General features: G+C 40.3%; 2 protein-coding genes across 9 annotated transcripts in view; one reads left to right on the top strand and one right to left on the bottom strand.

Annotated features, from left to right (window-relative positions):
- The window catches only part of celf5a (cugbp, Elav-like family member 5a), a 700629-nt gene that overhangs the window by 71305 nt on the left and 607338 nt on the right, over positions 1-21986 (bottom strand). For 5 of the 8 annotated variants that reach the window (XM_057840946.1, XM_057840947.1, XM_057840944.1 and 2 more), the window contains exon 8: positions 18483-18651. In XM_057840946.1, the coding sequence (XP_057696929.1) occupies positions 18483-18651 (169 nt within the window). The remainder of the gene's footprint in view (positions 1-18482; positions 18652-21986) is intronic. The other 3 variants (XM_057840951.1, XM_057840950.1, XM_057840949.1) reach the window with 2 other exon arrangements.
- Positions 1319-9481, top strand: LOC130918837 (uncharacterized). The gene is made up of 6 exons (XM_057840952.1): positions 1319-1783; positions 2934-3092; positions 6008-6072; positions 7885-7989; positions 8250-8354; positions 8666-9481. Exons 1-6 carry the CDS (start codon positions 1651-1653, stop codon positions 9041-9043), a joined length of 945 nt encoding a protein of 314 aa, XP_057696935.1. The 5' UTR covers positions 1319-1650; the 3' UTR covers positions 9044-9481.

Below are 21986 nucleotides of genomic sequence, written 5' to 3' on the forward strand. Positions count from 1 at the left end.
GTGAAGTCGTGTGTGGCGGTCGGTTGCAAAAACAGAGAAGATAGACGGAGAGACTTGAAGTTTTACCGTATTCCGAGAGACCCGGAGAGGAGAGCAAGATTGACTGCTGCAATTCGACGAGAAAACTTGGCTCCAAACGACTACCACAGATTATGTAGTAGTCATTTTATATCTGGTAAGATGCATTTAATATATATTTAGAGGGTTTTGGGCTGACAACCACAATTAAGATCATTGCTAGGCTAATCGCCGACAACATACACTCAGACGTTGTGAATGAACTACCTGAAAATATATAAATATAAGGGGATAATAAGACAGTTGTCACACAATTAATTTACAATTTCACTATTGAGGTCAAAAGCCAAAAAATAAATTCAACTAGGGACAATCTGGAGTAGTGCTATCGCACTTCATATTTATTACATATTATATATGTATGTAGTGAGAGTGCTATCGCTAAACTATATAAACATTAAAAGCCCTAGCTCCATTGACAAATGACATGAAATACATTAGACTTGACAGTGGATGTTAGCAAGAACAAAAGATTTTGAATTGAAATATTCGTAACTCACCTTCCCGAGCACAAGATAGATTCCTGCCGAATTTTCGTGGACGAGGACCCGTTTCACCCAACCAGCAACGAAGTATTTATAAGCCTCCAAGCTCTTAAAAGTTTTCAAACTTTCGTGAGAATAGGCTGATTTTGTGTGGACAAGATAGTTGTAAATATCAGGGTAGCTAGCAGATGTCAGGCAAAGACGGCAAAGATAGCGGGTCGAAAAACATCGATTTAGGCATCAAATATGGATCTGGCGAATGGATAAACTGAAGCTTTTCCACATAACGCCTTTTATGCAACGCATCCAATGAGTTTACAGCGTCAGATAACACCGGGGCTTCCATGAATTGCTCTGTAACTTGCACGACTAATTGAAAACAATGAGAATAAGTCTAAAAAATACGGACAATATGGCGGCCGGATACAGCGACACGTCATTTTGTGACGTAGGTGAGTAGGGTCTATAAGTCAATACAGATTTTTTTGCATTGATCATTTAGCCTATCAATTAATTCGGTTCATATTGGTGGGAAATGTAGCCCTGACCCCGTTCACTCCGTCTGTTTGGTTTTATAAATGTCCCGTCCCCAGCAAAAAGTGTTCATGCAGGTTATGCTGTTATATCGTCCCTACCAATGTTGAGACGCCCTTGCCACAAATATACTGGATCGGCCCTCGTGGGTATGTACCCCCCTCCCCACCAATATGAATTTGACGCCCCTGTACGAAACAAGTCCTTGAATCAGTCACGTAATGCAGCGAGACAGCGAGCCTTCTGACGTCATCGTTTCCAGCGTCTGCCCAAAAATGAATCAGGCCTTGATGCGCGCTCCGTAGCGGAGCGACCCGCTTCGCCTAATATTTCTTCAGAAATGATTACTGCACGTGCTGGAGCTTCGACACAGCACGTCTTAACAGTGTTTTAGGGGACTACAACATCGTTTATTTGATCTACGTGCCCAGGTAACCGCTGTCGGTGCAGCTTTACTGGACAGGATAGCTTAGCTTAGCTTCCAAGCTGTGAACAAGGAGACGCGGTTGTTATCACGTCGCGATAAGCAGAGATCTAGTGTTGTGGATATCCTATGACAATGTGTGCAATCAGTGTGAAGGAGGAGTACGAAGAGGAGATCTGCCGATTTAAAGTGGACGACGAAGGGCAACTATTGACGTTAGATGCTGTTTTCAAGACTCCTCGAGTGGGCTCGCATAGAGCAGGTTGGTCTCTGATAGCTCCTCTTCTCTAAAAAGGCAGGTTAAGGCATATATCAATAATGTAATGAGATCGGTAGGATTGTAATGCACAGAAACTTTGACTCAAATAAATGAGAATGATTTTCATAAGAGTACTATAATGTATATGTATGTACAGCGTACACATGTATATGTATGTATATATATGTGTAAACTAGGGCTGCAGTTAACGATTATTATGGTAGTCAATTATCAATTAGTTTATATAATCTAGTAATCGGATTAGGAACAATTAATGCGTTGCAGAATTTTAGGCAATTTAAAACAAAGACTTGCTAACATTGCACTTTTAAAAGAGCATTAAATGCGAATACAAAAAAATTCCCGAGGGTTTCTTCAAACGTTGCAGAATTGCACTATCATTTAAAAATAAAACACCTGATAGCAAAAGTCCGCTATCTTAAATGCTATAAAATGCCAACTTTTTTTTTTTACAATACTCTTAACAAATCGTTCAAACGCATACCCCCACAAAAAAAGTCTAAATATACCGATAAACTAAATTATGAATGTATTTAAAAAAAAAAAAAAAATGGCTCAAACAAAAACTTAGCTCGATTCAGCCATGTTAAATGAGTTATGACGTAGTCACCGTTGCCACTAGAGGGCAGTGTATCCACCCAAATCAATAAAACAAAATGCAAACACTTTCAAAACAAACCATTGCAACGCCACTCTTAATTAAACGAATACTCGAAGCAGCAAATTTTGATTCGAAGCTTTTTTTCCTATTCGAATTACTCGAGTTAATCATTCATACTATTAACACAGGAATGTGTGTACAATGAAACTTAACCCTCGAAAAAGTGACTATATTCGTAATTTTAAAAAAGTAGAATTTAACTCGTTGCTGCCATAGACAAAGATTGATGTCAATGTCATTTCCCTCCCAGTCAAAATAGATTGGACGTCTAGAGTTGAATGAGTAAAGGACTTTATAAAATAAAAACCCAGTAGTCAAAATGCATAATTCATGTTATACATACTATTACAATATAATGCATTACCAATGTGCTTGCTACATGTTTTATGTGCGTAACGATCAACAGTAATGCACATCAAAGTGACTACTTGACTTTTCCAAACTGTTTATTTTTGTCATCTTGTCCTGCAGACGTCAGTAAAAATATATTTCCTGAGCAGCAGGACTCTGAGTGCCCTGACATCAAAAAGGAGGAAGCGCCTGGTCACCACCACTGTGAAGAATCGCAAGCATATAGCCCCATTGCTCCAACGTCACACTCTTCTGACACAGATAATGAACAATCGAAAGGTAAGCCAATATGTCACACGGACAACAAATGCTAGAAATGTTTAAAGTGGGACAAAACTTTGCAGTGTGTTCCTTTAATGTCTACTGTGACACTCGATGTATACTTTTTGCCTGTGTCGTTTGTGGTTTGATCAACTGCCAAGAGATATTTGGGGGGGGGGTCTTTTCCTGCCCAATATGTGGTTAATCCCGAATCTGCAGAGACTTGAATTCACACATTGCATGGATGTAACCGCACGTAATTAAAGGGTGTAGTGATGCATACCTCAGCACCTTGATACAGTGTATCACAAAAGTGAGTACACCCCTCGCATTTCTGCAGGTATTTAAGTATATCTTTTCTTGGGACAACACTGACAAAATGACACTTTGACACAATGAAAAGTAGTCTTTGTGCAGTTTATATAATAGAGTTAATTTATTTTCCCCTCAAAATAACTAAAAATATAGCCATTAATAACTTAACCCCTGGCAACAAAAATGAGTACACCCCTTAGTGAAAGTTGTCAATATTAACATACAACATGTCAACTGTCAATATTATGTGTGGCCACCACTATTATCCAGAACTGCCTTTACTCTCCTGGGCATGGAGTTGACCAGAGCTTCACAGGTTGCCACTGGAATGTTTTTCCACTCCTCCATGACGACGTTGCGGAGCTGCCGGATATTTGAGACTTTGCGCACTTCCCCTTTCCGCTTGAGGATCCCCCAAAGATGTTCTATTGTGTTTAAGTCTGGAGACATGCTTGGCCAGTCCATCACCTTTACCCTCAACCTCTTCAGTAAAGCAGTGGTCATCTTGGAGGTGTGTTTGGGGTCATTGTCATGCTGGAACACTGCCCTGCGACCCAGTTTCTGGAGGGAGGGGATCATGCTCTGCCGCAGTATTTCACAGTACATGTTGGAGTTCATGTTTCCTTCAATGGAATGTGACTCTTCAATACCTGCAGCACTCATGCAGCCCAAGACCATGACATTCCCACCACCATGCTTGACTGTAGGCATGACACACTTATCTTTGTACCCCTCACCTGGTCGCCGCCACACATGTTTGACACCATCGGAAGCAAACAAATTAATCTTTGTCTCATCAGACCAATGGACATGGTTCCAGTAATACATGTGCTTTGTTGACATGTCTTCAGCCATGCACACCAATTTGATGTTGAGTGCGGCGTATGGTCTGAGCACTAACAGGCTGACAGCACTCCTGTGACGATCTTTCAAAGAAAGCATTTGGATGTGACACTCAGTGCGTGTGCTCAGGTTCTTTGGACGACCAACCTAAGGCCTGTTCTGAGTGGACCCTGGATGATCTTAGCCACTGTGCTGCAGCTCATTTTCAGGGTGTTGGCAATCTTCTTGTAGCCTTGGCCATCTTCATGTAGCGCAACAATACATCTTTTAAGATCCTCAGAGAGCTCTTTGCCATGTTGGAACTTTCAGTGACCAGTATGAGAGAGTGTGAGAGCTACACTACAAATTTGGACACACCTGCTCCCTATGCACACCTGGACCTAGAAACACTAACGAGTCGCATGACATTTTGAAGGGAAAATGACAAGCAGTACTCAATTTGGATATTTAGGGATGTAGTTTCTAAAGGGTGTACTCACCATTGTTGCCAGGGGTTTAGATATTAATGGCTATGTTTTGAGTTATTTTGAGGGGAAAATAAATCAACTCCATTATATAAGCTGCACATAGACTACTTTTCATTGTGTCAAAGTGTCATTTTGTCAGTGCTGTCCCATGAAAAGATATACTAAAATATCTGCAGAAATGCGAGGGGTGTACTCACTTTTGTGATACACTGTACATGGCTTATTGAAAAAAAATTCTGAAACATTCAGAATTGAACTAGGTTTATTGGATAAGTGTATAAACTTCAGATCCAAACGCCCAATGATTTATAAATTAACGAAAATTGTCAGGGGTGCCCAAACCTTTTCATATCACTGTAGATGAGCAGAGGTTGGTGTGTATTAAAAGTAAAGACGTACAGTGGTACCTCGACATGCAATCGCTTTGACACACGATCTTTTGACGTAAAATTTGACTCACCATTTGTTTCTACATCCGACGACATGCTTGAAATACGACGATTTACGACAGCGGCACAGTTTCTTTGTTTTCCCGCAAAACTGATTTTTTTGTGCGAGAAATCAGCATGGGTTCCAAGAATGTTAGTGAAGGTGGTAAAAAAGGAAAAAAGTGATGCTTACTAAGGAAATGAAGATGGAAAGGAGAGAAAAATATGAGCGTGGTTTGCGTGTCCGTGAACTGGCTCAACAATACGGCCGTAGAATGTCTACGATCTTGACAGTCCTCCGACCTCCGTTCGCCAGTGTTTATAAATTGAAGTGACAATTATTATTGTGGTAACTAGCCAGAAAAATTACAAGCTTTGTCAGGTTTTTTGCTCATTTAATTTGTGCAACACAACATGCCTACTGTTCGCCAACAACAAACAATGAAAAGTAAAAGTAAAAACTCTAATGCACCTCTCTTACTCAGCCACACAACGCAAAACACATCCGCAACATTATAAACAGATTCGTTAAATTATTACAGGTGTTACTATTATTTCATTATTCCGATTTTTACAATTAATTTGTTGTTCTCTGTGTAATTGCTATTTGCAATAGTAACAGCAGTATTTATTAAGCATTTAGTGTAGGTTTTCGGGCTGTGGAACGAATGAATCAAATTATAATGTATTCTTATGGGAAAATCCTGCTCGACATACGACCATTTCGACTTACAAACAAGGTCCCGGAACGAATTAACTTAGTATGTAGAGGTACCACTGTATAGATAAAAAAAGTTTATACGCTTCTACAATATTTTATTCATGTTGTCCATAAATTTCTTCTGTGGAACTGATAAAACTTTTATCTACTTGTTTACAGGTTCCGCACCAAAGTCTGATTACACTGGAATTACAACCAACGCTGGCATTGAATGTGGAAATGAAGTAAGTACCTCTGTTTTTCAAGTGGGGTTATCTAAGCTAAAAGACCGATTTGGGATATTTATCTGTGTCTTGGAATTGTATTGTTAGGGATAAGGTTTAACCATCTTATATGATTCTTGAATTCAAATTTTCAGTGCAACTGGATAAGTTTGAAAAATAACCCATCCCACCAATGAAGAACTTGATATGTGGATTCATGGATGTTGTTTTTTTTTTGTGATACTTCATTAGTTATTTGTTCCAGGTCGAATCTGATACAAAAATTCAATTGCAATTTTAGGAAGTGAGGGAAGTGATCTGTTGGATTCATCAATCTCTGCTAGAGAATTATCATCTGGGTGTGAAATTATAAGTATTTGTGATTACAAGGGTTGGGCATCCTTTGAATTTGAATGGTACCGATCCCGGTTCCAAACGATTCAGATTCTTTTAATATGCAGGGTACGAAAAAAATTGCATAGTTTAGATAATTTCTTAACTTTTCGATTTTTTTTTTTTTTTTTTAAATTATATGAACTTTCAATTTCTCACAAGGCTATTTTTAACTTGTATATAAATATCAGTCTTTGAACTTGAATATGATGAAGTTTCTTTCCACAGGAGTGCATTTTCACAAAGATTTTTTATTTTTCAAAAGCTCACGGAGAAAACGTTTACACAATCTTTTGCCTATGTTTTAGAGTGTCTTATGCTGCAGGCATTTATTGTATTGCATCGTTTGTTTTAGGTCAGGGGTGTCCAAACTTTTTGCAAAGGGGGCCAGATTTGGTGTGGTAAAATGTGGGGCGCCGACCTTGGCTGACGTCCTTTACGAAGAACAATATATTTAAGCAAATTTTAGCAGGCCATTCTGTGTGTCACATTTGCTTCATTATTTTTTTTAAATTTCAACAATCTCGCAACTAGCCTTTGTGGCGTTCTCTTTCGACTCTCGGGCTTTTGCGAAATACTGCTTCTGTGAAACTAAACTAGCTTCAAGTTGCTTCAATTTCTCGCTGCGCATCTTCCCTGTAATCTTGTCGTACATGTCAGCGTGTCTTGTTTGGTCATATTGCCTCACATTCAACTCTTTAAAAACAGCAACTGTCTCTTTGCAAATGAGGCAGACACAGTTGTTGCGTACTTTAGTGAAGAAATAGTCCAATTTCCACCTATCCTTGAAGCGTCGGCCGTCACAGTCAACTTTTTTTTTTTGTGGATTATCGCCATTTTAGAAAATTGGGAGTAAAGGGTCACACGGGGTAATGTTGCTTGGAGTGCTGCTGCCTTTTAGTGGGTAAATGAGTTGCAGCATTAAGTGTGTAAGCTACTTCATATGCTGGTAGCAGTACTGCTGACCAATTTATTAAGTCTCTGTGCGGGCCAGACATTATTGATTTTATGACAGAGGCTGGGGGCCGGATGAAATTTGACCACGGGCTGCATTTGGCCCCCGGGCTGGACTTGTCTGTTTTAGGTGGTATTTCTACAAGTTAGTTAAGGGCAGACATCTTTGTGGGGAGTGTTCTGTCCCTTGATCTTAAGTTGATTACTTTTAGATTTCTTTCTAAACTGATAAATTGTTCATCCGTCCACAAGATGTCACCATTTTAACTCCGGACTCTACAGTTTTTCGGGAATTTGCTAAATTATTAGCTTGCTAGCTTAGATGTATATCTGTTTTGAATTTGAAAGGAAAAAAAAAAGCTTAATTATCTAATTCCGAAGGGTTCGGTAAGTTTAGCAAGATTAAGAACCACTGTACTACTGTACTAAATTTAAAGTAGTGTGGATGTGCATTCATTCTAAATATTTTACTTTTCTTTGTTTCAGAACACAGAGCAGCCACTTCCTCTTACCAGGAAAACTTTAGATGTTGACCGCCAGTCAGAAGCAGATTCCTTTTCTTACAGTGAAGAGAGTTATCCATGTGAAATGGTAATTATGTATTACATTACTTAGACATGAATGAAAAAAGTTTTGCTTGTTTGTTTGTCCCATTTCATCAAACACAAAAAAAACTAGCACTTGAAGGCGAGACCAATGCAAACGTTTAGACACACTTTTATGCTACTGTATATATCCAATATAGGTGTTTAATTACACTTTTAGAGGCTGAAAATGCTCATTTTCGTAATTTTATTAAGTAACTATGGATGGATTACTATGAGCAAATAATATATTTTTCTTTGTTGCAGAACACTGGGCAGCAGAGTCCTCTTTCACTGGAAATGTTAGAAGAAGAACAACGTCAGGCAGAAGATTCATTTTCTTGCGTCACTGAGTCTTTTGTGTGTCAAATGGTAATTATGGATTTCATTACATGACGGGATGATGATAAAAGGTATTAATAAGTATGGAAGAAATTAAAGTGCTGTCGTGGTTTTTTGTGACTGGCCTCGGCAACCATTTGAGTGCCAGGCTTGGGGTACAAACTATTTAGAAATCTTTGTTGAGAGGCAAAGCTAAAATAAGTGCGTGAATGGCTATGTTAAGAATTAACCAATTATTCACACTGTTTAAATAGTAGTCGGCGCACAACTGCGAACATTTCTGATTTGCCTCAAATGAACTTCAGATTATCTACTAGACTTTTCCTGGTATTTCTGTACAGCACAAGCCACGGTCTTCAAAAAACATCCACGGGCGAGAGCTTCCTCAGCATCAGAGAGATCTCATAGTTGAAAGGTACCAGTCTGGAGACGGGTACAAAAGAATTTCCAAGGCATTAAATATACCGTGGAATACAGTCAAGAGCGTACTCGTCCGATGGAGAAAAAATGGCACGACAGTGACACTACCAAGAACTGGACGGCCTTCTAAAATCGATGAAAAGACGAGAAAAGAACTGGTTAAGGAGGCTGTTAAGAGGCCAACAGCAACATTGAAGGAGCTGCAGGAATTTCTGGCGAGTACTGGCTGTTCTGTACATGCGACAACCATATCCCGTATACTTCATAAATATGGACTTTGGGGTAGGGTTGCAAGGTAAGGTGGAAAGCCTTTAAAAAGTGATGACTTAGGTATTCACTTGTTTTGTTTTGGTGTAAATGTTCTGCTCTGAGATATGTGAGATGTTGTTCATGTTGATTAGGGTTGAATGTTGGACAGACATCAGAGGACCATTTTAAGAGCATACTTGCAACAACAGAAAGGGAACCCACAGGTCATTTCTTCCAACTTGCCGCGCTATTACAATTGTTTGTAAAAGTTTTTCTTGCACTTATCGAGTAGGGTTGAACTACAACATTGTTTGATGGTTTGCTCCTGTTCATGTTAATGAGTAAGATGAGCAAATTGTTATATTTGATTACTTATCAAGTGAGAAATGTTGTGTTGGCCTTAGTTCACCTTGAAATCTTTTTGTCAAATAATATATCCATGGTAAAACAACTAAATGTTGTGAATAAATATTTTTTATTTAACTAAGTGTCTTGTTGGCTGCATGCTTTGCTTTTTCTAATGGCCTGTAAAATAAAACACCCAACCCTTGGCAACATTTATACCAAAAGAGATTTCAAATCTGCAAAACTGCTCCTTTGAGAACTCTTCATTGTTGAAAGTTGCACTCTGGCCATATTTTCAAAAGGTATTTTTGCTGCCATCGCAACGCTGCCCATGACCAGAAAAATAAGTATGGTGGTGGGAACATCAGGCTTCGAGGCTTTTTTTTTTTTTCTCTTTTGGAACTGGGGCCTTGGTTGAGTCAGACAAAAAATGGGAACACTTCCAAATAGCATTTGCAGTTAAGACAAAGCTTTAGGCTTTTAGAAAAATGACAAAATAGAATGGTTTCACCAGGTACGGAATTGTCCAGCCCTGATTCCAAACCAGTGGGGATTTCTGAAGAGGAAGATGCATTAGCAATCCTCCAGATTTAGAGCATTTTTGCAAAGAACAGTGGGCAAATATTTCCGCATCAGTGTGTAGACCCCTAGCCAAAAAGATTGAGCGATTCAGTCAGAGGTGCGACAACAATGTAGGAAGATAAGGGCAACTGTCAACTTGTGTCTAATTCAATACACAGAGAATTAAATGACACCCAACAAGAACAGAGGTGGGTAGAATAGCTCTAAAATATACTCAAGAGTAGCGTTACTTCAAGAATTGTGACTCAAGTAAAAGTCATCCAAAGAATGTGCACATATAAATTGTATTCGGTGAAAAGAATACTCAAGTAATGAGTAACATTGTAACTGCTGACATTTTTTTTTTTAAACAATTCCATCGACAGAAAAAAATGACAGAAACGAAGCATTATTCATCCAAAGAGCATGAGTGCCCTTTAGTGGAGGAAATAGTTCCGTCATAGTTACTATTATGAAATTAAAAGTATCATATCTCCAGTTTTCCGTGCCAAATAAAAACTGTGAGAGAGGTTTAAATCTGTGCTTTCGAGCCATGTTGATGGCAGCGCTCTACGTCAAATACTTCCTTTTTTACAGTTCATTAAAAACGCCACGTTATTGAACAGGCTTGCGTCTGATTGGTGTAATGGAGTTGTGATTATTGGTGCCACGTCTCATTGGTGAAATTGGTACAGCTACTCTTGGCATCACTGGCAAAAAAAAAATATGTAGAATAAGGAAAAATGTAATGACTCTTGTGTTGCCCAAAGTAGCGGAGTAAGAGTACAGTTTTTTCTTCCCAAATGTACTCAAGTAAAAAGTATGGCTTAGTAAAACTACTTTGATAAGTACATGTAATGCGTTACCAGTGTTGTTAATAACGGCGTTATTTTCTTCAGTAGTGTGTAATCTAATTAATTATCTTGGCAACACCGTTACAATTACTGAGGATGGAAAGGTGTGCGTTACTATGCGTTACGATGTTGGCTGACTGACGCGTGACAAGTCTGAAAAAGACGGACTCACGGAGACGAGAGAGCAGAGCAGGAGTGGGGAGGAGGCAAAGGAGTGTGACGCCGTTGCAAACACGATGCTACTATGCTAGGTGGCTCCAATAATACCTGACTGTAGCCGATAGCCTACAAAGTACGCCCACATGATGCTTCGGTAGATATCACATATGCAAATGACAGACACTGCAGCATTAGCAACATGTATAGTAAAGAACTAGATGCGTTAGTAAACAGCCACCATCTTAAAGCAGTAGACTTCTCAGGAAGGCTCTGTTGTAGACAACCTTCCTAGCAAACCTAAGTAACTTTTTATCTAAAATGCTTCTAAACCGGCAAAACTTAAATCTATCTTTAAACGATGAAATTATGTAAAACTTACACATGTCGAAAATAGAAGGGAACGAATGCAATAATGGGAGCAATTTTAACAACTTTAATGGTTGATTCACAACATTAAATGACTTTCACACATAGCAAAGGTTACTATCTAGTTATTGCAATACCCGTGTCTAGTTAAGTTTAGGGTAAATAATTGGGCTAGGGCCAATTGTCCCAAAAACTTCACATTGTGTGACCTGTTTTTGTTTTGTTTTTGTTTTTTTGAGGAAAAAAAAAAACATGAAAGTTATCACCAGTTACTTTGCCAAGTAACTAATTACTCTTACATTCAGGTAACTTTTTGGTAGAAGTAATTTGTAACTGTTTAACAAAAGCAACAAGGCAGAATAGGTTGGTAATAGGGATAATCACTCTCCCAACTGCAGCAATCCTGGACTAAAGGCTGCCAAAGTCAAGATGTCCCCTGACTGCACATCAACAAATCTATAATGAGAAATTTCTACCCTTAATGCCAAGCTTTAGGAACGATAACACAAAAAGTATCCTAACAAAGTGGAGATGGCCAAGGCACTAGTCCACAGGCATGGCTCAGAATGGGCAAAGTCAGAAAGATGGGCAATTACAATCATAGCTGCTCAGTCTTGTCTTCCATAAAAAGAACAAATGATATCAAAAAGACAAGCGACAAGCAACCCACAGGACGACAGTAACTGATTATTTGTTGTGCTCAGCATTTAAAAGCAGACCCCTGGAGATACTGTAAGCACAACAAACTTGAAGTTGAAATAGGTCGGACGTTTAAGACAAGAGTCCAAACTGTCTTTTCGCTGATATTGCCTACGGACACGACAGTTTCCAAAGGACTTAAGAGAATGGTTAAGGACATGACAAATGACTCTGCCACTCATCTGGTGAAATCTGATGTGCTCATCATTTCACTGGGAGTGAGAATTTAAACAGGCTGACTGCAAAAACAAGATGAGGTAACTTGCCAGATTTTATTCTACGGCAAGAAGAATCGACAAAGACATTGTCTATTTAAGGGATATGATCGACCCGATGAAGTTCTGCACCGTTCCCGAGCTGTTAAAAGGATGATCGGGTTTGAAAACTCGAGTACAAAGATTTTCAACTCCCTCGACAGTGCTTAAACTGTTGTTCCCTTGTAAAAGTGACTCATATTTTGCAAGGACGACACTGCGGCAATATGATGATGACTTGCCATAAACTAATCAACTGAGAAAGCTCAACCCTTGTCAAATAATTCACTGCACATTCACATATATACTGGGTTTTCTCCTCTTTTTTTTGTGGAACCAATCATCTTTATTTAGCAGCCAAAACAATAAAAGCATCAATTTGGTCAAGTGCCATCATTTTAGTAATTCATGGTCGTGTAAGGTTTAATTCACTGCAGGTGTTTTTCATCTGCATTTGAAATGTCCTCGTTTATTGTAAGTCCTTGGATGAAAGGGAGGGTCGGCATTTTTTTCTTCTGCTGCATCTACTTATAACCTCTCTAGTCCACTTTGCTGTAAGTTTTCCTATTACGAATTTCATAAGTCAGGGCTCTCAATTCTCACGCCTTACGCAACACATACAATTCTCACACATTAGAAAATATAACTCAACCATTGTCATGGGTAAATTTAAAAAAAATTAAGTCACCGGATGTTAAATGTATTTCATTTACATTTGTAGCGCAACTGTCATAAGAACGTGTTCTGTCAGTACAATGTGGTCTGCCTCATATAACATTTAGATGTCTAAAGGCATAGTCACCAGCAAAAGTAACTGGTGGCCAGCTTAGGTCGGGGACTTCTCTGGCAGTCATAAGGTAAGAGATTTTCTCAAATTAAGATTTCCAAATGGTTTTATTTATGTGTATATATATGTACTGTATGTACACTCACCGGCCACTTTATTAGGTACACCATGCCAGTAACGGATTGGACCCCGTTTTGCCTTCAGAACTGCATCAATTCTTCGTGGCATAGGTTCAACAAGGTACTGGAAGCATTCCTCAGAGAGTTTGGTCCATATTGACATGATGGCATCACACAGTTGGTGAGTTGAGTGACTTTGAACGTGGCATGGTTGTTGGTGCCAGAAGGGCTGGTCTGAGTATTTCAGAAACTGCTGATCTACAGGGATTTTCACGCACAACCATCTCTAGGGTTTACAGAGAATGGTCCGAAAAAGAAAAAATATCCAGTGAGCGGCAGTTCTGTGGGCGGAAATGCCTTGTTGATGTCAGAGGAGAATGGCCAGACTGGTTCGAGCTGATAGAAAGGCAACAGTGACTCAAATAACCACCCGTTACAACCAAGGTAGGCAGAAGAGCATCTCTGAATGCACAGTACGTTGAACTTTGAGGCAGATGGGCTACAGCAGAAGAAGACCACGCCGGGTGCCAATCCTTTCAGCTAAGAACAGGAAACTGAGGCTACAATTTGCACAAGCTCATCAAAATTGGACAATAGAAGATTGGAAAAATGTTGCCTGGTCTGATGAGTCTCGATTTCTGCTGCGACATTCGGATGGTAGGGTCAGAATTTGGTGTCAACAACATGAAAGCATGGATCCATCCTGCCTTGTATCAACGGTTCAGGCTGGTGGTGGTGGTGTAATGGTGTGGGGAATATTTTCTTGGCACTCTTTGGGCCCCTTGTACCAATTGAGCATCGTTGGAATGCCACAGCCTACCTGAGTATTGTTGCTGACCATGTCCATCCCTTTGTGACCACAATGTACCCAACTTCTGATGGCTACTTTCAGCAGGATAATGCGCCATGTCATAAAGCTGGAATCATCTCAGACTGGTTTCTTGAACATGACAATTAGTTCACTGTACTCAAATGGCCTCCACAGTCACCAGATCTCAATCCAATAGAGCATCTTTGGGATGTGGTGGAACGGGAGATTCGCATCATGGATGTGCAGCCGACAAATCTGCACTAACTTTGTGATGCTATCATGTCAATATGGACCAAACTCTCTGAGGAATGCTTCCAGCACCTTGTTGAATCTATGCAACGAAGAATTGAGGCAGTTCTGAAGGCAAAAGGGGGTCCAACTCGTTACTAGCATGGTGTACCTAATACAGTGGCTGGTGAGTGTATATGTATGGCGGAAAACGCAGACAAGGCTGAAAATGCAGTTTCTGCTCTTGCCCCCCGTCTTTTGAATGAACTGTTGTGTTTGATAGAACAATATGTCTATATGCTGCCATAGCAGTTTCATGGCGCAATATGCCCCAGGACTATTTTTAATTTGTCCGTTTTACCCTGGAGACCCCCACTTACAGACACATTGTAACCGCTTTTGTTTCAACCCAGTCATTAAAAGAAGGTAACTATATTTATTAGAATTACCAATCATTTTTAGCTAGGACTCATTAATTTTAATAGTTTTAAAAATAAAAACTACTTTAAAAAGTTATTCACTCGCGTATTTGAAACTTTTAAACACATTACGTCAGAATGAAAAAAACTAAATAGGTCATTGACATCTACCTCATAACTATCACTTTTTTTTTTTTTTTTTTGTTAGCGCATTTTCCCTGACATTTTAGATGTTAGATAATCGATCCAAGCAAAGAAAAATTGGAAAAACGTTTTAAAAGGGTAAATATTTGAAAAAGAAAATCTCAACCACTCATTTTCGTCTGACTTCCGTGTCGTGCCCCTTGATAAATGTCCGTGTTTCAGCCATAAAATCCAAACAAAGTTCAGCACAGTTGTCCTAGGTACCGGTAAATAGATAAATCCAGATAGAATATCGTGAATGTTCTCAAACTTGTACCTTTCCTGCACTTTGCCGCCACTTTTTGGCATTCATATAATCTATGTCAGTGCTTCTCAATTATTTTTCTGTTACACCACCCCAGGAAGACGTAAACGTTTTGCACCCCCAACCCTCTGCCCCCATTGTAAATGGTATCATTAACTATAAAATAATTATTTTAAGTACACCTCTGCATAACATAATGTCCTTTTTTAATATTAAAAGGAAAAAAGTAAATTAGATCTACTTACAATAAAGTACAACTTTATTAACATTGTTTTGTTTGTAACAGAAAAAAGTGCATCAATTTGCCTGAATTTAAGCAAAAAAAAGTCACATCTAAACTGAAAAAATACACAGGGTACATGTTTTGACCATTTGATACCGAATTTAAATTGAAATAGATTAGCAACATTAACTCATGAGAACAATATGCCAAACAATTTGACCGAAAAAAACAAAAATTAATAGAACAAAAACGATGGTGTCATTGGACAGAGGGACAATTTTTATTTTTGCTGCAGGCAGTACCAGCTCCTTTGCTACAGTGTGGGGTTATTTTGCACTAAGCGACTTTAGATACGATACGGTTTGCGATACAAAGCTCACAATAACGATCTGATGATATGGCAATACAGCGATTATCGATACACTGGTCAGGAAGTCATTCTAGGATATTCTACAAACAACTAATAAACAGAAAAACAAGCTTCTGCTGTGAATTGGAATGAGTACATCACTAGTAGATGTCCAATCCATTTGAACTGGGAGGGTGGCAGCGAATGAACATTCGTTCATTCGCTGCCACCCTCCCAGTTCAAACGGATTGAACATCTATGGCCGTCAGTGGCAGCCAATCCCAGGCAATGAGGTAATTTTGGGCCATTTAAGGTCATTTACCTGTGGATGTTCAGTTACTTCCTGTTTATTTTGAGTTACAGAACAGGACGCGACCTGGGAATCACCCAAATGAATAGGCAGTGACTCAAACTCAACAGGAAATGACCTGTAAATGCCCTAAAATGAACTGCAAGTGACCTGTAAATACCCGGAAAATCGGACAGAATGACTGTGAATGCGCTGGTTTCGAATGAACGAACGTTCCCAGTCTAAATAGATTGGGCGTCGTGCACCGTCAATGCAGCCTTAGAGTTAATTGAGACACTATTATGGTGAAAGATTTTGGTAGCAACTTGTTGGTTCCTTAATATTTTTTTTCGACATTGACATCTTTTTAAAACGTTATCTCGATTCTTGGCAGGAGCATATCTACAGTTGTGGTCAAAAGTGTACATACACTTGTGAAGAACATAATGTCATGGCTCTCTTGAGTTTCCAGTTATTTCTACAACTCTGATTTTTCTCTGAGTGATTGGAACAGATACTTCTTTGTCACAAAAAACATTCATGAAGTTTGGTTCTTTTATGACTTTATTATGGGTGAACAGAAAAAAGTGATCAAATCTGCTGGGTCAAAAATATACATACAGCAGCGCTAATATTTGGTAACATGTCCCTTGGCCATTTTCACTTCAATTAGGCGGTTTTGGTAGCCATCCGCAAGCTTCTGGCAAGTTTCGGGTTGAATCTTTGACCACTCTTCTTGACAGAATTGGTGCAGTTCAGTTAAATTTGATGCCTTTCTGACATGGACTTGTTTCTTCAGCATTGTCCACAAGTTCTCAATGGGGTTTAAGTCAGGACTTTGGGAAGGCCATTCGAAAACCTTAATTCTAGCCTGATTTAGCCATTCCATTACCACTTTTGATGTGTGTTTGGGGTCATTTACCTGTTGGAACACCCAACTGCGCCCAAGACCCAATCTTCGGGCTGATGACGTTAGGTTATCTTGAAGAATATGAAGGTAATCCTCCTTCTTCATTATCCCATTTACTCTCTGTAAAGCACCAGTTCCATTGGCAGCAAAACAGCCCGACAGCATAAATACTACCACCACCGTGCTTGACGGTAGGCATGGTGTACTTGGGGTTAAAGGCCTCACCTTTTCTCCTCCAAACATATTGCTGGGCATTGTGGCCAAACAGCTCGATTTTTGTTTCGTCTGACCACAGAACTTTCCTCCAGAAGGTCTTATCTTCGTCCAAGTGATCAGCAGCAAACTTCAGTCGAGCCTTAAGGTGCCGCTTTTGGAGCAAGGGCTTCCTTCTTGCACGGCAGCCTCTCAGTCCATGGAGATGCAAAAAACGCTTGACTGTGGACACTGACACCTGTGTTCCAGCAGCTTCTAATTCTTGGCAGATCTGCTTTTTGGTGATTCTCGATTGAATCTTCACCCTCCTGACCAATTTTCTCTCAGCAGCAGGTGATAGCTTGCGTTTTCTTCCTGATTGTGGCAGTGACAAAACAGTGCCATGCACTTTATACTTACAAACAGTTGTTTGCCCTGTTGCTCTTGGGACCTGCAGCTCAAGTCAATGATTGTTCAAATCAAGAAATTGCTAATTCGTGTTGCTGTATGTATATTTTTGACCCAGCAGATTTGATCACTTTTTCTGTTAACCCATAATAAAGTCATAAAAGAACCAAACTTCATGAATGTTTTTTGTGACAAAGAAGTATCTGTTCCAATCACTCTATCGGAGAAAAATCAGAGTTGTAGAAATAACTGGAAACTCAAGAGAGCCATGACATGTTCTTCACAAGTGTAGGTAAACTTTTGACCACAACTGTATAACCTTTTGAAATACAAAGTATCACGTTATATCACCATTTCGATATTTTGTCACACCCCTAACGCTAAACGTGCTCGCTGGTTTACTGATGTAACACTGACAAAGCAGAACGATTATTGGCAATATTAGGCACGTTTTCGCTCAAAAATAGCAGCTTATCAATGTGATTGCGGTGTAATGTCGTTAAGTGATGTCTTAATTGATTGGGCTGCCTGCTGTCCGCTGCAAAATATTTTTAGACACAGTAAACATACTGGTCTTTCCTCGTCTCCCATTGTATTAAAAGTCAAAGCCAAAAGCCAAACGCTACATACGCTTCGTCATATTTCCTCATCTTCGCTTTTCATATCTCCAGTGCTCTTGTTTGGTTCAAAAGTATTGTGCAGACTCTGAAAATGGGAGCGCCACTGCCACCCACTGAAGTGAGACTGTGCAATTACACTTTATTCTGGTATGGCAAAAAAGTATGTTCTCCGCGGTCACAAGCCCCACCCAATGGCGTCACTCGGCGCGTCCCACTATTTGAGAAGTACCACTCCATGGGAATATAAAAGCCATGAAACGCACTACTCTGTTTGCATGTGCACACACAACTAAGCATTTCCGAATCTTATTCTGCCAAAATGTCCCTGCGATGAAAAATGTCTGTACAACAAAAGATAAGATTTCAAAATTGGTATTTAAGAAGAACAAGAACACAACCACACACAGGCACAGGGACCCAAGGAAAGGGAATAAAACAGAGTGCTCACCCAAGGCTTGATGAAACTCACCCGACACCGGGGTCATGGGGGTGGGTGGCAGGCTGTTGATGTTGAGCGCCCCCATCTGGTGGATCTGCGTGGCGGGAAAGGCAGCCACACTCGGCGTCAGGTAACCGCCATGGCTTGCCGCCATGATGGCCGCCTGCTGCTGCATGAGCTAAAGAAGAGGGACGGAGGACCGGGGGGTGAGGGTGCCCAGGTGAGAGGAGGACAGATGGTAACGGGGAAAATATAGTACGTGGGGAAGGACAGGAGGGAGGGACGTATGTGTTGAGGATGATGGATGGAGAGTGGAAGGGAAATAGAAAGTGGAGCAGAGTAGAAGAAAGGGAAGCGGGAAGAAAAGAGAAGCCTGTCAGCCTATGTTTAGTGCATCTGTCTGGGCTGGCAGCAGGAAGCCTGTCACCAGCTGCTCTCGCTCTCATACAAATCAAGACGTTGACATGTGCACATTATCTGTGCGCTCAGGGAACAGGCAAAGTTTGCACAGGAGTTGCAATGTGCTCTCCTTGGAAACTTCAACACAACATGCAACAAATCCCCGCATATTTGAGGCTCGACATTTACGGATTTTTTGGAATGTGAGCAGAGCACAGAGATTGGCTGGTGACCCATCTGGGGTGTGCCTCACCTCTCGACCAAAGTCGGCTGCGAGAGACTCCAGCTCACCACGTGATTTAGAAAAAAGGCACATCAAAGATGGTTATAAGAGTAAAAATTTTCCCACAATTATCCCTGCACAATATATCGTTTGAACATCTTCATCGCAATGTGGCCATGCGCAACAATCCCATCCAGCCTATGGCTATATCTGCAGTTTTACCAGAACTCATGCACGAGGTTACGAATGCTGCTGTCAACCGCTAGAATCAGCGCGTTCACAGTGAAATATGATGCGTTCAATTCACGATCGCCCAAAATATGAACGTGTTCGTACAATCGTTCTTGCACAACACTGCAATTCATACAGTTGCAATTGCTGAGTCCGAAAACATAGTTGATGTGTGGAGTGTTGAGTTTTAAACGCTGTCCTTAAACGCATCATGTACTGTAACTGTCTGAAGAGAATGTGGGAGAGGTCGATAAGTTTCCAGGAGCGCAAAGGCTGTTGTTTTGTTGTCATAAGTCTTTCGGTTGCAAATAAACCATTATAAACTGTAATGAAGTTATCCTTGTAGACACTACAATATACAGTGGGGCAAATAGATATTTAGTCAACCACCAATTGTGCGAGTTGTGCAAGAGGCCTGTAATTGTCAACATGGGTAAACCTCAACCATGAGAGACAGAATGTGAAAAAAACCCCCAAAAAACAGAAAATCACATTGACTGAATTTTAAAGAATTTATTTCCAAATTAGAGTGGAAAATAAGTATTTGGTCACCTACAAACAAGCAAGATTTCTGGCTGTCAAAGAGGTCTAACGAGGCTCCACTCGTTACCTGTATTAATGGCACCTGTTTTAACTCATTATCGGTATAAAAGACACCTGTCCACAACATCAGTCAGTCACACGCCAAACTCCACTATGGCCAAGACCAAAGAGCTGTTGAAGGACACCAGAGACAAAAATTGCAGACCTGCACCAGGCTGGGAAGACAATCTGCAGTCGGTAAAACGCTCGGTGTAAAGAAATCAAATGTGGGAGCAATTATTAGAAAATGAAAGACATACAAGACCACCAATAATCTCCCTCGATCTGGGGCTCCCTGCAAGATCTTATCCCGTGGCGTTAAAATGATAACAAGAACGGTGAGCAAAAATCCCAGAACCACATGGGGGGACCTAGTGAATGACCTACAGAGAGCTGGGACCACAGTAACAAAGGCTACTATCAGTAAAACAATGCGCCACTAGGGACTCAAATTCTCGACTGCCAGACGTGTCCCCCTGCTGAAGCCAGTACACATCCAGGCCCTCCTGCGGTTCGCTAGAGAGCATTTGGATGATTCAGAAGAGGACTGGGAGCATGTGTTATGGTCAGATGAAACCAAAATAGAACTTTTTGGTAGAAACACAGGTTCTCGTGTTTGAAGGAGAAAGAATACTGAATTGCATCCAAAAAACACCATACCCACTGTGAAGCATGGGGGTGGAAACATCATGCTTTGGGGCTGTTTTTCTGCAAAGGGACCAGGACGACTGATCTGTGTAAAGGAAAGAATGAATGGGGCCATGTATCGACAGATTTTGAGTGAAAATCACCTTCCATCAGTAAGGGCATTGAAGATGAGATGTGGCTGGATCTTTCAGCATGACAATGATCCCAAACACACAGCCAGGGCCACAAAGGCATGGCTTCGTAAGAAGTATTTCAAGGTCCTGGAGTGGCCTAGCCAGCCTCCAGATCCCAACCCCATAGAAAATCTGTGGAGGGGGTGTGGAAAGTCCTCACTGTCCAACGACAGCCCCAAAACATCACTGCTCTAGAGGAGCTCTGCATGGAGGAATGGGCCAAAATACCAGCAACAGTGTGTGAAAAGCTTGTGAAGAGTGACAGAAAACGTTTGGCCTCCGTTATTGCCAACAAAGGGTACATAACAAATTATTGAGATGAACTTTTGGGTATTGACCAAATACTTATTTTCCACCATGATTTGGAAATAGATTCTTTAAAAATCAAACAATGCGATTTTGTTTTTTTTTAGTTTTTTTTTTTTCCCCACATTCTGTCTCTCATGGTTGAGGTTTACCCATGTTGACAATTAATTACAGGCCTCTAATATTTTCAAGTGGGAGAACTTGCACAATTAGTGGTTGACTAAATACTTATTTGCCCCACTGTATGTGTTTTTGCATGATCTCTAACTGGATGCCGTACTTTGTTAAAAAGAAAAAATCTGTACAAACTACAGGCAAACCAAAGAGTTGTCAGGTATGTAAGTCAATATGTTGAAGTTAGCGTCACTAACACTGGTCAGTGCTATGATCATGATGATGATACATCGCAATAGTGCTTTTGGCTGAGGGCATGTGGTTTGTACTGTGACTGTATAGCCTATGTGCTAATGTATTAAAGAGACGGGGGCACAGGTTATTACCATGCAGGGTAGCAGTGCATGCAAGCATATGAATAAACACTGTAGGCTACATTTTGATGAAAGCTACGTTCGTCTCATGCTAAGCAGAAATACAGAGTGAATGAAGGCCTATTGATTTTCATCTCCTGGGGTGGGGGCGAGTTGTCCAGCGGGTGGAAATTGACTGCAGTTTTTTTTTTTTTTTCTTTTTTGACACATCCACTAAATTACTAACATGCTCTGGATTCTGAGTTGCTAGTTATGCCTGCTTAAAAATACACTTTTATTGATCACTGCCTGGATTCAGGGACATCTCAAGAGGAACGAGATGCTCGGCACTCGCATCTATGCTTGTTGAAAATAGAGAAAAATATTTCAATGCAGAAAACAGTTTTCTTTCTTTACAGAGTAGGTTTTTTAAGGGTGTCTTTCAAATAAATGAGAGTAAGTACGGTTTGTAATGTCAGAGGTT

The sequence above is a fragment of the Corythoichthys intestinalis genome, chromosome 7 (genome assembly GCF_030265065.1).
Source record: "Corythoichthys intestinalis isolate RoL2023-P3 chromosome 7, ASM3026506v1, whole genome shotgun sequence".
Lineage (NCBI taxonomy): Eukaryota > Metazoa > Chordata > Actinopteri > Syngnathiformes > Syngnathidae > Corythoichthys > Corythoichthys intestinalis.

Excerpts from the sequence above, each read along its gene's own strand:
- LOC130918837 (XM_057840952.1), top strand. The coding sequence starts at position 1,651 with ATGACAATGTGTGCAATCAGTGTGAAGGAGGAGTACGAAGAGGAGATC. Across the intron at positions 3,093-6,007 it reads AGATAATGAACAATCGAAAG|GTTCCGCACCAAAGTCTGAT; the intron begins GTAAGCCAATAT and ends ACTTGTTTACAG. Across the intron at positions 8,355-8,665 it reads AGTCTTTTGTGTGTCAAATG|CACAAGCCACGGTCTTCAAA; the intron begins GTAATTATGGAT and ends ATTTCTGTACAG.